Genomic DNA, 14,398 nt, shown 5'->3' on the forward strand with positions numbered 1-14,398 from the left:
ACTCCCGTCGTACCATGGATTGGAGATTTTAGTAGAGACTCTTTTTAGCTGCATAGGTGCAGCCTCATTAATTATCGAGGTCATAGTGTTGAGATAGTGGTCAGTCAGGGTTTGAACATCCGTATCGCCTGTCGGTGGGAGTAGGAGATTGCAGCTGTTAGGGGGCAAAGAGCCTGGGTTGAGTTTTTTCGTGTCTCTTTTCCAGACTTTGGGCTTGGAGAATTGAGCCGGGTTAACTTTAACTTTTTCATTGATGAAGAATGTGACAATATGATGATCTGACCAGTCACAGGGTTGGATGGACTCGAGTTGGATAGAGTCCTCTTTGGAGATGATCAGGTCGAGGATAGAACCTCTCTCGTGGGTAGGGCTGTTGCATATTTGGGTGAGGTTAAGGGCATCAAGGACATTTTTAAGACTATTTACCACCGCGTCCTTGCGATCGTTCCAGTGGAGGTTGAAGTCACCAAGGTATATTTGGGTGAGACTCCGTCAGGAGTTGGATGAAATCATATCCATGATTTGTTGGGAGAAGATGAGGTTGTCCCTGGGTGGGTGGTAAATGCTGTGAAGAGAGCATATCGGTTTGCCCTCACTAATAATGTCGAGGCAGATGTATTCCCAGGATGTTGGGGATGGTAGGGAGGTAGAATTGACTTTCATAACAGAGATGTTGTTCCTGTGGATGCATGCGATTCCACCACCAATTTTGCCTGATCTGTCGAGCCTGATAATGTGGTAGTTGGGAGGGACCAGAATGTCCATTATAGGTGTCGAAGATTCAGTTAACCAGGTTTCAGTCAGGATGATTAGGTCAAGATCCCGTGATAAGAGGAGATCAGCAATGGCGGCGGAATGTTTCGAGGCAGATCTGGACTGACTGGATTAGATAGCAAAATAAAGGTTACCACACCAAGAGCACAGCTAGCTAGAAAATAAGGATGCAAGTTAATCTGCACTACTCAAAAGCCGGTACTGCATAAGGTTCCTCAACTGTAGAACGAATAGTTTCTTACCTGTCGGTGTAGTTTTGCAGATTGATGATCTTTCTGGATTCACTATGCTGTGCATTATTCCGCGGTCTTGTGGTTGGGTCTGGATTTGTAGTCTTTTCTTTGGGTTTTTTTCATAGCCCAGGTGGGCGTCGACGTCCCACCTTTGGTGTATTTCCAGTGACGTCGGCACGCTTCCTGCGGAAGCTCCCTCTCCTGGGCGCCATCTTAGTTTCTTTTTTCTCGTGTTAGTCTTGTTACCGAAGTTATGGCAATGTTCAACTAAAGTTTTCACCGCTTTAACATTTAAGGCTTCTTTTCCAAGTATTGTCTTTGTTTCAACCACCTTCTCTCCAGCCTCATCTTTCTGGCGAAGGTGGGTGGGTTCGCTAGTGAATCCAGAAAGCTCTTCACGCAGGAAAACTACACCGATAGGTAAGAAACTATTAGTTTTGCAGCGGGAATCTTTCTGGATTCACTATGCTGTGCATAGACTTTGTAGCGGTTTCTCATGTTTGTGACAGCTGGGTGGAAGATGAGCGTTGGTTATTAAATGCGTTAAAGCACCCTTTGTCCGACTTGTGCTTCCTTGTTCATCTGTATATCCACACAGTAGTGCTTTATGAACGTGTGCACAGAAGCCCATGTGGCCGCCAGGCATATGACCTGAATTGGTGTGTTAGCTAGGAAAGCTATTGTAGCTCCTTTTTTCCTGGTAGAGTGGGCACGTGTCCCCTCTGTTAGTTCCAGCCCAGCCTGCTTGTGGCAGAACTGTATTGTTTGGGCGAACCATCGCACAATAGTTCTTTTAGATACTGGTTTCCACATGAAACTGTTAGCTAAGGACACAAAGAACTGCTTTGTTTTCCTGTGTTCCTTCGTTCTCTCAATGTAGTGCATGACTGCCCTTCTGGCGTCCAGAGTGTGCAATGCCCTTTCTGCTCTTGTTGCCGGTTTTTGGAAGAAACTCCGTATCTGTATAGTTTGATTCAAATGGAACCTTGACACCACCTTTGGCATGAAGTGTGGGTCCGTTCTCATCACCACTCTATCGCTGTGTATCTTTATGTAGGGTTCCTGTAGTGTTAGTGCCTGCAGTTTGCTCACTCTGCGCAATGGAGTGATTGCTACCAGGAAAGCTGTTTTCATGGTCAGCATTCCTAGGAAGGCCTTGTGAATCGGTTCAAAAGGTTCCTTCATGAGTTCCGTTAGGACTAGGTTAAGGTTCCATGCAGGTGGTGGCACCCTCTTGGGCGGTGTGATCCTCTTTGCTCCCTCCAGGAATCTCTTACCTACCTGTGATGTGAAGAAACTCTTGCACGGTTCTCCTCTTGTGTAAGCGACTATCGCTGCCAAGTGAACCCTCAGTGAGGATGAGCTCAGATTTTTGTCGAGCAGGTGCGTGAGGTACTTTAGCACTGTTGAGTCCTTTTTCATCTTATAGTGTAGCTTTTCCCTCCTGCACCACAGTGTAAATCTCTTCCATTTCGCTACGTAGCACTGCCGTGTGCTGGGTCTTCGTGCCTCCCGAAGTACCCTCAGGGTGCTTTCTGGCAGTTTCAAATGCGCAAACTATGTCCTCAGGAGCCACGCTACGAGGCTCAGGCTCTCTGGCTCTGGGTACAGCACTTCTCCGTTTTGCATGGAGAGTAGGTCCTTTCTTCTCCCGAATCTGTGGGGTGCACTCTGTGTCATCTCCATGATCTGAGAGTACCATGTCTGCCTGGCCCACTGTGGTGCCACCAGTATCAGGGTCATGTTGCTCGCTTTGCACTTGCTGAGTACCTTGTGTAACAGCGGTATCGGAAGGGGAAAGTGTAAGCAAATATCCTGGACCAGTCTATCCATAGGGCATTCCCCAGGGAGCCCTCCCCGGGCTGTCTGGATGCGAAGTTTTGGCATTTTGCATTTCGGCGTGTTGCAAATAAGTCTACCGACGGTGTCCCCCACCCACTTCTCGTCTCTTGTGCATTGAGTTCCCACTCGTGGGATGCCGATGTCGGTCTGCTGAGCCAGTCTGCTTCTACATTGTCCTTTCCAGATAGATGTATGGCTAGCAGGTCTATCTTGCGTGGGATGGTCCATCTCCATATCTCCTGCGCTAGTTTCGAAAGTGGGGCTGATTGTGTGTCCCCCCCCTGCTTGTTGATGTAAAACATCGCTGTTGTGTTGTCGGTCTGGATCAACACTCTCTGGTTGTACAGTTTTGTTTGGAAGGCCTTTATGGCTAGGAAAACTGTCTTCAACTCTAGGTAATTGATGTGTCTGACCGCATCTGCTGGTGTCCACAGGCCTCTTACTTAAGAGTTTCTCCATGTGAGCGCCCCATCCCCTCTGGGATGCGTCTGTGGTAATGGTCACTGTTGGCGTTGGTTGCGTCAGAGGCTTCCCCTTGTTATGTTCGCCATGTTCCACCATGCCATCTCTTTCTGCACTGCGTGTGTTACAACCACTAGATCCTCCCAACGGCCTGTAGCTTGTGACCATTGCTCCTGTAGCCATTCCTGTAAAGGTCTCATGTGGAGCCGTACGTTTGGCACTAGGTGAATGCATGATGCCATCATGCCCATGATTTTGCTCGCTATCCTCACTGTCCGAGCTTGCCCCTTCTGGTAGAGCGGAGTCTCCCTCACGAGCGCCATCCTTCTCTTCTCGCTGGGGAACACCTTGCTCTGTAAGGTGTCGATCTGTACTCCGAGGAAGATTTATTTGTTCTTGTTCCAGGGAGGATTTTCCCCAATGGATGGAGAATTCTAGGTTCATCAGTGTGCTGGTCACTGTGCGTGCTGCTTGAACGTTTTGTATGAGCTTGCTTTGATCAGCCTGTCGTCCAGGTAAGGGTACACGTGTATCCCTTCGCTTCGTAGGTGTGCTGAGACTGTTGCGAGGCATTTTGTGAAAACCCTTGGTGCCGTTTTGAGGCCGAATGCCAGGGTTGTGAACTGGTAGTGGTCTTCTCCGATGATGAATCTGAGGAGGTGTTTGTGGCCCCTGTTCATTAGGATGTGCAGGTAGGCATCTTTTAGGTCTATGGTGACCATGAAGTCCCAGCCTTGCAATTGAGGAAGCGCCTCTTGTGGGGAGGTCATCTTGAATCTCTGCATTCTTACAAACTTGTTTAAGAATCTTAGGTCCAGGATGGGTCTCAGTTTCGTCCACCTTTGGTACCAGGAAGTATGTGGAGTATACGCCCTTGTTCCTTTCCCTGTAAGGTACTGGCTCTATGGCTTGTTTTTGCAGGAGCTCCTTTGCTTCCTCCCGAAGGAGCTCTAGGTCTTTACACGCTAGTGGCCTTTTTGGCTTCCTGTCCGTTGGCTTTCCCTCCAACTCTATGCAGTACCCGTACTGTATGATGTTGAGTACCCATTTGTCTGAGGTTATACTCTTCCACTCCCTGAAAAAGTGTTTCAGTTTTCGTCCCACTGGTCTTACATGTACAGAGGTGTCTAGTTCATGTAACTCGTGTCCGATGTGTTTCTGCTCCACCCTGGGAGTTTTTGCTCGGGTGGGCACATGGAGTTTGGAGTCACTTAGAGGCGGGCTGCTGTCCCCCTCTTATTTTGCCCACGTCCATTCCCTCTCCTGCGAAAAGACTGGCCTCTTGGTTGGTACAGCCAGGACTGTTTTTGCTGCCCATGCTGTGTCTGAGCGTCTGCTTGGTGGGCTTGCGCGAACACCTGATGTGATGTCCCTGGCTGGTTTCCTCCCCTCCTGTTTGGTCTTCGTGACGGGGTGCCCCTTTTAGTACCTCTGAACTGTAGTGCAACCATGGATCTTGCAGTCTCGTTATCCTTTTTCAGTTGGCTGAGTTTCTCGTCAACTCGGGCCCGAACAGCGTTTCTCCGTTGAACGGTGTGTTGAGGATGCTATGCTGTACTTCTGGCTTGAATCCCGAAATCCTGAGGGAGGCCTGTCTTCTCTCCGTGATGCCCATCATCATGAGCCAGCTGGAGGAGTCGGCTCCGTCCAGGGCAGTCTTGATGCAAGAATTGGCTACATTCTTCCCCTCTTGGACAGGTTTTTCAGCTCTTTGCTTGAATTCCTGTGGCATGTTCTTTCTCAACTGGCCCAGCTCTTCCAGGATCTGGTATTGGTGCCTGTGAGAAGTTGGCCTGATATATGATGCTCACTAGTTCTAGTGATCACCTTGTATCAGTCCAAACAACCCTTATGGTGATTGGTTGTAAGTCAACCTTATAGACCAGCTATCCTAGTAGCGTGGACAAAAGCAGTCTTTAGGCTAAACTCTGAATGGCATGTGAAGCCAGCTGTTTTACCACATATAACCCCTTGAATACCAAGTGAAAGGACACCACACAGGTTGTTATGAAAATAAACAGATATTTATTAACATACACCTCTGAACTCTTTATGAGGTCAGAAGGCTAAGCACATGACAATACTAAAAAGGAAATAAGAGTTCGCACAATATTTACAAGTGCGCCTTAGGGGCACGACAAACCATATACTCAAAACAATGGAATGCAAGGTAAGAAAATACTGTAAGGAGATCCAGAGGCTGGGGGATCGATGGGACTACGCTACAAACTAGGTAAGTAAGGAGCAGGAGGCCCACGGGACTCACGTGCAGAGTGGGAACTCTCACGCGGGATGTGTATCAACGTCTATGGATACTACAGTATTAGAAAGTTACGGATTCCGGACGAACCCGGCTGGATGGAGGGAAAACAGTGGACCTGGACACTAGGAGAGTGAACACAGACTTCAGCACCTAGAAGCTTTAGTTACCTAACCCACAGGCTGCGGGTGCATAGGGCTGAAGTTGCGTCAGGTTTGCTGCGTTGATCCTGGTGATGCATGAAACAAGAGTTGCTGGCAGGCAGCCAGATGGAGGAGTCCGGCGGTTCCAAGGATGGAACTTAGAAGAAGGAGTCCTGAAAGGGAAGGGGACAGAGTCTCGGTCACTAGCCAGTGACGGTGCTGGAACCAGGAGGAAACCAGATGCTGTCGACGCAGTCAGGTGAAGGAAGGGTCGCTTCTCTCTGTAGCTGCGCGGACCAGGAGCTGCTTCACAACCAGGCTGGAGGCACGAGCTGTCCCACGTAGTCTGCTGCTGTTGGCGGTGTTGGATCGTCGATCTGGTCAAAAGGCCTTGGCTAATGCAAGCCACGCGGTGGAACAAAGATGGCGTCTGGTGCGGACCAGGAGGGTCCGGGGTGCTTCTCGTTTACAGGGAAGCAAGGGCCAGTCTGGGGGACCAGACCAGCAGTGTTGGATTCTTCGGGTCGTCGTCTCAGAGGTCGTGAGCCAGCCGGCAAGTGACCAGACAACCAGATAAGCAGCAACCAGGCAAAAGGGCCCCACGCAGATCTCGTGGATGATGGGGCTGGTCTTTGGTGCAGGAGCTGCGTCGGTGTGGGGCTTCTCAGACCCCAAAGCACTCACTCGAGGATCCCTCGGCGGTCGTGCTAGAAGCGCTGTGCAGGTTTCTCAAGATGGCCGTCTCCAAGTTGCTAGTCGCACCCACGGGTCTCAGCTGTGCAGTGGATGTGGGTAGAGGTCAGAGGAGTCTGGAGGTCCGGGTCTTGTGGAGCAGAGTCGTTGGATTCCGGGATGGAAGGACTTGCAGCAAACCGCACAGGAGCTTGATGGTGCCTGCGAAGCAGGATGGTCACTCCCTGACCATAGGGGAGATTCTTCAGTCTTCTGGTAATGAGGAGGTCGAAGGTCAAGAGTTTCTTCGTGGAAGTTGTCAAGATTAATCTAAAGGGGAATGGGACCAGCTCCTATCTTTATTCAGCTAAAGGGGGCTGCACTACGACTAGGTCCCTCCTCTGGGTGGGACCAGGAAGGGGGGTGGAGTGCCCCAGGAAGTGGTTCTGACCGGTGTATGCACAGGGACACCTTGTGTGTCCCAGGCATGTCTCATTCCGTTCAGCCCTGTCCTACCGAATACACAAAATCCTGTCTGGGGTGGTGCTAGCACCTCCCAAGGCAGGAAACCTTTTGTCCGAGCCTCCCTCGCTGGAAGGACTCCCAGCAGCAGGAGGTCAGACTTGTGTCTGTGGTGGCAGCATCCATTTTGTGATGCTGAGGCTTGAGTTAACTTTAACCGGGGTTCACAGTTACCTACATGTCGTGTCCCTCTAGAAGGGTGGAATGCTACCCCCGTCGCCAGAATTGGCGAGGGGGTAGTATTCCAATTCGTATGACACCTTACTCGACATGTTTTGATAATGCTATACCAAAGTTAGCATTTGACCCCGAGGTTCATAATGCACTTAAGAGTATATGGTATAGCATTATCATGGAACAGCTATTAGGACTTGGTTCCACAAGCTGCAAACGGGCTCAGCTCAAGCCAGAGCACCATCTCACATAATTCCAAGCACTCTGCCTTCAGGATTGATAAGGCCTGCCATAGGAGTGACTGATAGGAATATATGTGTCCATTTTAGGGTTAGATATAGGGATACTATATCTAAAGAAAAGGGTGATTACACCACCTTGCCCCAGCTGTCGTGCAGCCAGTTGTGTCTGTTTAGATGGCCAGCCAGGGGAGCATAATACATGCTTCAGCCCATGGTAGGCCCTGGATACACCTATGCCCTGTATACCTAAGGTACACTGTACAGGGACTGATAAGGTGGCCCAGTACCAATTGGTAAATGCACCTAAGGTACATGCTTGTCAATTTAGAGAGAACAGCTAGGCTGTGGGTCTGATTAGCAGGCCCACAGCCAGGAAAAGTCGTAAACCAGTGAAGCAAAAAGCAAAAATCGGGGGTGACCATAGGATTGCAGACCCTACTCTCCTACAGTGCCTGTTGAGCAGTGCATTGGAATTTGCCATGCGCCAGTGCATTGCGGCATTCCGTTCAATTCCTCTCCCCACCAGGTCCATCCTCTTGCTTTCTTTGTCTGGAGGTGGCCCAGAAGTGGTAGGCACATTGGCCCTCTTTCTTGCCGTGGCTGCGATGCTGGAGTCTGCTGAGACCGATCCCTGAATGTAGGGTGGGTCCTTGGAGGAATGTTTATACTTTTTCTCCGTCCTGGAGTAACTGCTTTGCATGTAGCTGGTACCTTGAAAGCCTCTTTTCCCTGTGCCGTGACACTGTCTAGCATGGGCAGGAACTGGCTCCTTGTTTGTGTAGGGAGCAGTGTCTCGGGAAGAAAGTCTGCTTTCTGCTTTTCTTAGTCAAGTTTTACCGAAAACTGCAGCCGCATTCCTGATGACTGTTGTAGACTCCGATGTCATCTGGCGGCGAGGGCCTCGAGGGATACGTGTCGACGGCTTCCTCTGGACTTTCGGTGTCGACGTCCTGCCAGTCTACTTCCTGAGTTTCCTAGGATGCCGACCCGAGGAGTGTCCTGCGGTCGTCTCCTCCTTCATCCTCGTAGTAGGAGGCCTCCTCCTCTTCTTGGTCGAATCTTGACGCCCCCCGACTGTCCTTAGACGTTGTAGTCCTCCTCAGTTTCCTCGACCACCTGTACCCTAGGTTTCGTCAGGATTGTGTATTCCTTCATCCTGGCGTCAACATTTTTTTCTGCTGCAGGATGTTTTCCATTTCGGCCTCGAGGAGTCTTCTTTTTCTCCATTTCGTCAGCGTGGTGCGCGTCGAATGGATCGGCCGCTCTTTTCGGCGCCGAGCTGGCTCTCGGGTCCTTAATCGACGCTGAAGCGCCCTTCGGGCCCCTTTCCCACGGCGTCGAACCCTCCTTTTCGGGGGCGATTTTCAATGCCTTCTGCTGTTCTCCAGCTTTCGGCGCCTGGGAGTTCATCTCAGGATCCGCTGTGCCTTGATATAGCCGCAGACGCCGAAGTTTTCGGCGTCCGCGCTTGAGGTTTTGCCCTCAATTTTTCGAGGCTCTGGGTCTCTCTGTGCCTTAGGGGCCGTAGAGTCTCCTACCTTCTTTGGAGTCTTCGTAATATCGGTCTCTACGACCGTGTAGCCGGTGTCTTGGGCGGCGGCGTGGTCCTCTACCGATGATAGCCCCAGGTCTTGAAGGGACGGTGGCTGTCCCTTGCCCTGCATGGTGGCGTTGGCTATCCGCTGTCCGTTTCTCACTCGAAGAGTCTTCGGCGTGAAGGCGGAGCAGGCGTTTGTCCTCGCACTCGTGGCCGACCGGTAGGCAAAGGTTGCAGACTGGGTGCTGGTCCTTCTGCGCGTACTTGTGGCGGCAGTTAAGGCAGAATTTGAAAGGAGTTTTGTCCATGTCATGCGTTCAGGGGGCGCCCGGAGCTTGCATTCTCCGATCGACGTCGAAGTTCTTGAAGTTCTTTTTCTCCTTCGTCATCCTCTTTGATGATGTAGTCTCCTGTAGTCTTCTCAATCTTTTCTTGCAAAAGGTGCGTATTTTCTTTTCTACAAAAAAGTCTGGAGCCCTTTCGGGAACGATCCCGACCCAACCGCAGAAAAAAGAATCTGAAGATGGCGCCCAGGAGTGGGAGCTTCCGCAGGAAGCGTGCCGATGTCACCGGAAATACACCAAAGGTGGGACGTCAACGCCCACCTGGGCTACGAAGAGAAAAAAAAAACACATAGAAAAGACAACGAATCCGGACCCAACCACAAGACTGCGGAATAATGCACAGCATAGTGAATCCAGAAAGATTCACGCTGAAAAACAGTTATTTTCCATCAATGACATCCTGCATGTTCATGAGGTACTACAAGCCCTCTGCAACAGTACCTTGATGATAGCAGTGGTAGCATCCGTTTTCAATGTAGGCTGGTGTCTCATGAGTTCATCAACAGCACTTCCCAGGTTCGATGCTGTATCACCTGCACAACAGACAACATTAAATAAATAAAGGGGCAAAGGTACAGGAAGATCAGGATATTAAGCAATCCAGGAGAGTGCCTCATCTGCTAACAAATGTTGAGTTTTCAAAAACACCATCTAGAATTACTTCCCTGAAATATGTGGCAATGAGATCTTTTAAACACAAACCTCAATTAATCAAGAGGCTTACCCAGGGGATCAGAACTTCTCCGCCTCCTCATGGCCGGCAAATAGTCCGGTGACAGAAGCACCTTAAAGAGGCGCTCAAAGGGCTGGCACTGTACAAACGATTGTAGACCACGGGCATTGAGGCACAAGGCACTAAATACATTCGGCAAAGACCCCAAAACTTCACGCGTAGCAGGAACCTGAAAAGTGAAGGGAACGAGTTTCATGTGAAATTAATGAAACAAGCCAACTATTACTACTACACATCTACACCCGTGAGAATAAGTCTAGGGAATCTGCTTTCCAAATACAAATCATTAGTGTTTTGGCCTGGACAGGAACTTTGGCCTGGAGAGGCAACAAAGCAGCCCATAAAGGCAGGCCCAATAAAAAACTCACGTCTTTAATCAAGAGGGCATGAAGCATCACATCTGTCAGACCATTGTCTTGCAGCGAGGACAGCAGGGATGGCTCTTGGAAGACGAAAACAGTCACTACTTCAGTTGCTACAGATAGAGATGTTGGGAAAGAACAAAGAAAAGCTCACATGTTAGTAAAGGATACAGCAGCTCTCCACAACACCCCCTGCCAACCCCACACAAATACCTCCTGCAAGCCCCCCCTCAATCCACTAAAGAACGAGCAAACTTAAAGTTTTTAGGAAACTTACCAAGCAGAAACAGTGAAGGCCCATAATACTCTGCATTACTGATAATGTGCTTAAGGGAGGTTGGCAAGGAACCGTCCATCACTGCAAGGCAAGGAGAAACACTTAGGTACCCGTTGAACACATGATTAGCATTTTATCACCATGCAAATCAGTTCTGAGTGGAATTAAGACGTGTTGGAATAGGTGTGTTGGAACAAGCATGGCTCTGAAAAGCAAAAATCGGTCTTTTCTAGCGAGTCACTGAAAAGTTGTTGTACTCTTTCTAACCTCAGTGAACAGGACAGTTATGAATGTCAACTGAGAGTCTGACTTAATTTGGACTGTGGCATTAAAGCAGGACTCCAAGGTCAAAGGGGTATACAAAGCACAACGAATATGCTACTTACCAGTATGCATCTGTTCTTGGCATGTAGGGCTGCTGACATTCATATCTGTGCATAGATCGCCGCCTAGTGTTGGGTCCGGATGATTGCACATTGTTGTCCTGGAAGAGTCTTCGTAGTATCACGAGATAGGTGGCTCCTCCCCTGGACTACAGTGCGCATGGGCTTCGACTCCATCCCCAGATTGTTTTTTTCCGCCATTGGGTTCGGATGCATATTGGTTCACTCAAGCTTGGAATCGATATAAAACTTTCTTTTGGCCAAAAGGCCTTTAGTTTACCGTCTGTATTGTCTTGCGATCGGTGCCCAGTTCTGTTCCAGCTCAGTTCCCGAGCCGGACATCCAGGAGAGCCGCGTGGCTTTTCGGCACAAGGTGGCTACAGCTCCCCCTCTACCCAGGCTAAGGTAGACCGGGAGGGAGCATTAGTAGTCCAGGGAACGGATAACTACAAGCTTCCCTCTTGCTAAAGTATGTGCACGCTCCTACTATGTGCAGGCCCTGACACGATCATGTTTGGGATGTCGGTTAACAGCAAGTGTTTTCACTGGGTGAGGATAGATTAGTGAGATAGTACTTATTGTAAACCGAGCAGAAATTTGTTCTGCTCGACAGTTTAAATTCCCCTGTACCACTTCCTCGTCCTTGGAGAAGATTAATCGGTTAGGGAAGGAACGAGCCCCTATTCGTGTTTAGCTAATTCTTTACTTCTTTGTGATGGCCATGGTCTGCAGGACTTAAATTTACATTCTTCTCTACAAACAGTTACCAAGAGACAGGGGAAGAGCAGCAGGCTTTCATCATGCAGCGAAAATGAAGAAAAAAAACAACCCCAGGTTTGGAGGGTGCCCAGGATTTAAAAGCAGCAGAACTCGGTTGGTTCAGCCTGCCAACCAAGGATTGATAAAAGACTGACCTCCATAACTGGATTGTCAAAGGCTTCACTTTTTTCTGAACAACCACATCAGTGTGGCAGAGCAAACATAGATCCAGAAGTGGAATCGCCTTGGACTGCCATTCTCCGTGCCAGACTCTGGATTGAGGCCTGCACTTGAGAAGGTGTTAATGTGAAGGACAGATTTGCCAGTGTGACAGGAACTTGGCTTCAGCTCACCAGGTAGAGGATTCTGCAGTACCTAAGCAGTGGAAAGGCAACCACTTACAATCACAATGAAACTCCAGGCAGATGCAATCAATATGGGAAACAGGGGAGGCCCCTTCCTGTCATTTAAGTAAACTTTCATCCCTGACCCCTTCACTATTGTGGGAGCCTGTGGTTGCTTCCGTATACCATCTGTAGCTAGCAAAGATGACCCTGTTTAAGAACTTCCCACATAAACCCTTGGCCTCTGCTCCAGGACTTTCATTATCTCCAGCTTCCCGTGCTCGCACTGCACCAGTAGTAAGTAGCACAGTGTTCGTGCCCAGCTTTTAGTGACTATACCACGCGTCTCCAACCTCCAACAGGAGCTACTTATGTTCTGTGAAAATCATACAGAGCTACTAAGTTTTGTACACATCAGACGAGATTACATTAGAGACCACCCTGTGCAAGATTACTAACTGATCTCAGTGCAGGATTCCAAGGAGTAATGTAAAAAAGCTTAGTCAATTTTGAATGCCTCTAAGAGGCAATGAATAACGGCCACAGGTGCAATGCCCCCTGGCACCAATGTTATTTGTTATAATTCACCCAAGGCTTCATGATTTATCAATCGGGTATCCGATTTAAAATAGATTTTATAAGTTCTGAAAATACATATTTTCATATCAGATACACACATTTCAATGTTGGTATAAATATATTATTTAAACCAAAAAAAGTGTTTAATTCAGTAGGTTGTACTGCACACAGGAGAGCTCCTCACAGGTAGCTGGAGAGCTGTCAGTAGCTCACAAGATACTCGCTGGAGAACGCTGCTCTATACCAAATACTGGGCTAGGAAATAAAGGCAACCACCCCTTTTGTGCCATTTGAGGATAATATGCGCACCCCGAGTTGCCACTGTCCTCCTACAGCTAGCCCAGTGGTGACTAGACTGGCAGGCCTCCAGTCACTGCCTTGAGACCAAGAATCGATAAAAACCCCAACACCACGTCTCCAAGGAAGAATCAGCATTTCTGTTCCTTTGGGTGAAGGGACAGTGAGTGAACATTTGACTTTGTATGGCTTGCTGAGCCAAAATCACTGCAATACAAGCATTGGTACCATTGCACTAGCTTTGAAGATTAAGTGCAACAGGGTCTGTATATTTCAATTTTAATTTTCTTTTAGTGTAGGAAAGAGCCCTCTTGTCATGGTCCCCCACATTTTTTGCCACTGATGTTCTTCAACTGCTGTGTACAGTGTCCCTGCTAATCATACGCCAGTGGGTCCGGAATCTTAGTCTTTTTTTTCGTAACCCAGGTGGGAGTCGACGTCCCACCATTTGGTGTACCTTCGGTGACGTCTGCATGCTTCCGGCGGAAGCTCCCACCCTTGGGCGCCATCTTCGGATTCTTTTTTTTTGTGTCCTTGTAATGAATCCATGGCTATGTTTGTTAAACCTTTCTCCAACGAAATTCTTTTCACGTATCTTGTAAGCTTCAACTTGCTTTCTATTCCATGTGTTTCCACCTTCTCCAGTCTCCTCTTTCTGGCGGAGGCGGGTGGGTTAGCTAGTGAATCCAGAAAGATCTTCAAGTTGCAAAACTACACCGATAGGTAAGAAACTATTAGTTTTGCAGCGTGAATCTTCTGGATTCACTATGCTGTGCATAGATTTTGTAGCTGTTTCGTTACTTTAGTGGCAGCTGGGTGGAAGATGAGCGTTGGTTGTTGAATATATGTTGAAGCACTCTTTGTCCTACTTGTGCTTCCTTGTTCATCTGTACATTCACGCAACAGTGCTTAGCGAACGTGTGCACTGAAGCCCATGTTGCCTCAAGGCATATGTCCTGAATTGGTGTGTTGGCCAGAAAGGCAATTGTTGCTCCTTTCTTCCTGGTCGAGTGGGCCTGTGCCCCTTCTGTTAGCTCCTGGCCCGCTTGCTTGTGGCAGAATTGTATAGTTTGTGCGATCCATCGAGCTATGGTGTTCTTAGTCACTGGTCTACCCAGGTAACTGTTTGCGAAGGATACGAAGAACTGTTTTGTCTTCCTGTGTTTCTTCGTCCTTTCAATGTAGGGAATCACTGCCCTTCTTGCGTCTAGAGTGTGGAGCGCCCTCTCGGCGCTTGTCGTGGGGTTCTGGAAGAAGCTATGAATCTGAATACTCTGATTCATGTGGAACCTTGACACCAACTTTGGCATGAGGTGCGGGTCTATTCTCATCACGACCCTGTCACTGTATCTGGATGTAGGGTTCCTGCCGTGTTAGTGCCTGTAGTTCGCTCACCCTGCGTAGCGAGGTGATTGCTACCAGAAAGGCCGCTTTCATTGTCAGCATTTGCAGTGATGCC

General features: G+C 48.9%; 1 protein-coding gene across 2 annotated transcripts in view; it reads right to left on the bottom strand.

Moving 5' to 3' along the window:
- HUWE1 (HECT, UBA and WWE domain containing E3 ubiquitin protein ligase 1) overlaps positions 1 to 14,398 on the bottom strand; it is a 1,800,886-nt gene that overhangs the window by 1,423,051 nt on the left and 363,437 nt on the right. For both annotated transcript variants that reach the window (XM_086940169.1, XM_086940170.1), the window contains 4 exons: positions 10,578 to 10,658; positions 10,307 to 10,413; positions 9,930 to 10,107; positions 9,647 to 9,738 (listed from right to left, as the gene is read on the bottom strand). In XM_086940169.1, the coding sequence (XP_086796295.1) occupies positions 9,647 to 9,738; positions 9,930 to 10,107; positions 10,307 to 10,413; positions 10,578 to 10,658 (458 nt within the window). The remainder of the gene's footprint in view (positions 1 to 9,646; positions 9,739 to 9,929; positions 10,108 to 10,306; positions 10,414 to 10,577; positions 10,659 to 14,398) is intronic.

The sequence above is a fragment of the Lissotriton vulgaris genome, chromosome 10 (assembly GCF_964263255.1).
Source record: "Lissotriton vulgaris chromosome 10, aLisVul1.2, whole genome shotgun sequence".
Lineage (NCBI taxonomy): Eukaryota > Metazoa > Chordata > Amphibia > Caudata > Salamandridae > Lissotriton > Lissotriton vulgaris.